Here is a 277-nt window from a genome sequence, read left to right as displayed (position 1 = left end):
TTCTGCTGCTGCCAGAGAACACAGCAAGCGAGCAGCATCGAGGTGTGCATACAGCTGGCCGCTGCCGCCACCCCAGGACCTAGCTAGGGGGGAGTAGATCCGCAGCAGCTTGAGTGCTGCTTGTGCTGCAGCAAAGAGTGCTGCTGCTGCTGCTGCTGCTGGTCCTGCTGCTGCTGCTGCTTCCTTCACAGATATACGAGGGTTCAGACGCACGCCCCCCAACGCCGGGATCACAAAAGTAACAGAACGCAAATCAAATAAAGAAGCAGACAGCAGC

The 277-nt window shown here is 57.8% G+C and overlaps 1 protein-coding gene across 1 annotated transcript in view; it reads left to right on the top strand.

Annotated features, from left to right (window-relative positions):
* The window catches only part of EMH_0049900 (peptidyl-prolyl cis-trans isomerase, putative), a gene marked incomplete at both ends in the record, with an annotated part of 7,515 nt that overhangs the window by 193 nt on the left and 7,045 nt on the right, over window positions 1–277 (top strand). Inside the window, one exon of the mRNA XM_013496580.1 lies at window positions 3–42. Within this exon, the coding sequence (XP_013352034.1) occupies window positions 3–42 (40 nt within the window). The remainder of the gene's footprint in view (window positions 1–2; window positions 43–277) is intronic.

The sequence above is a fragment of the Eimeria mitis genome, genomic scaffold (genome assembly GCF_000499745.2).
Source record: "Eimeria mitis Houghton genomic scaffold, Emh_scaff2179, whole genome shotgun sequence".
In the NCBI taxonomy this organism is placed as follows: domain Eukaryota; phylum Apicomplexa; class Conoidasida; order Eucoccidiorida; family Eimeriidae; genus Eimeria; species Eimeria mitis.
This window is presented reverse-complemented; position numbering and strand designations above follow the sequence as displayed.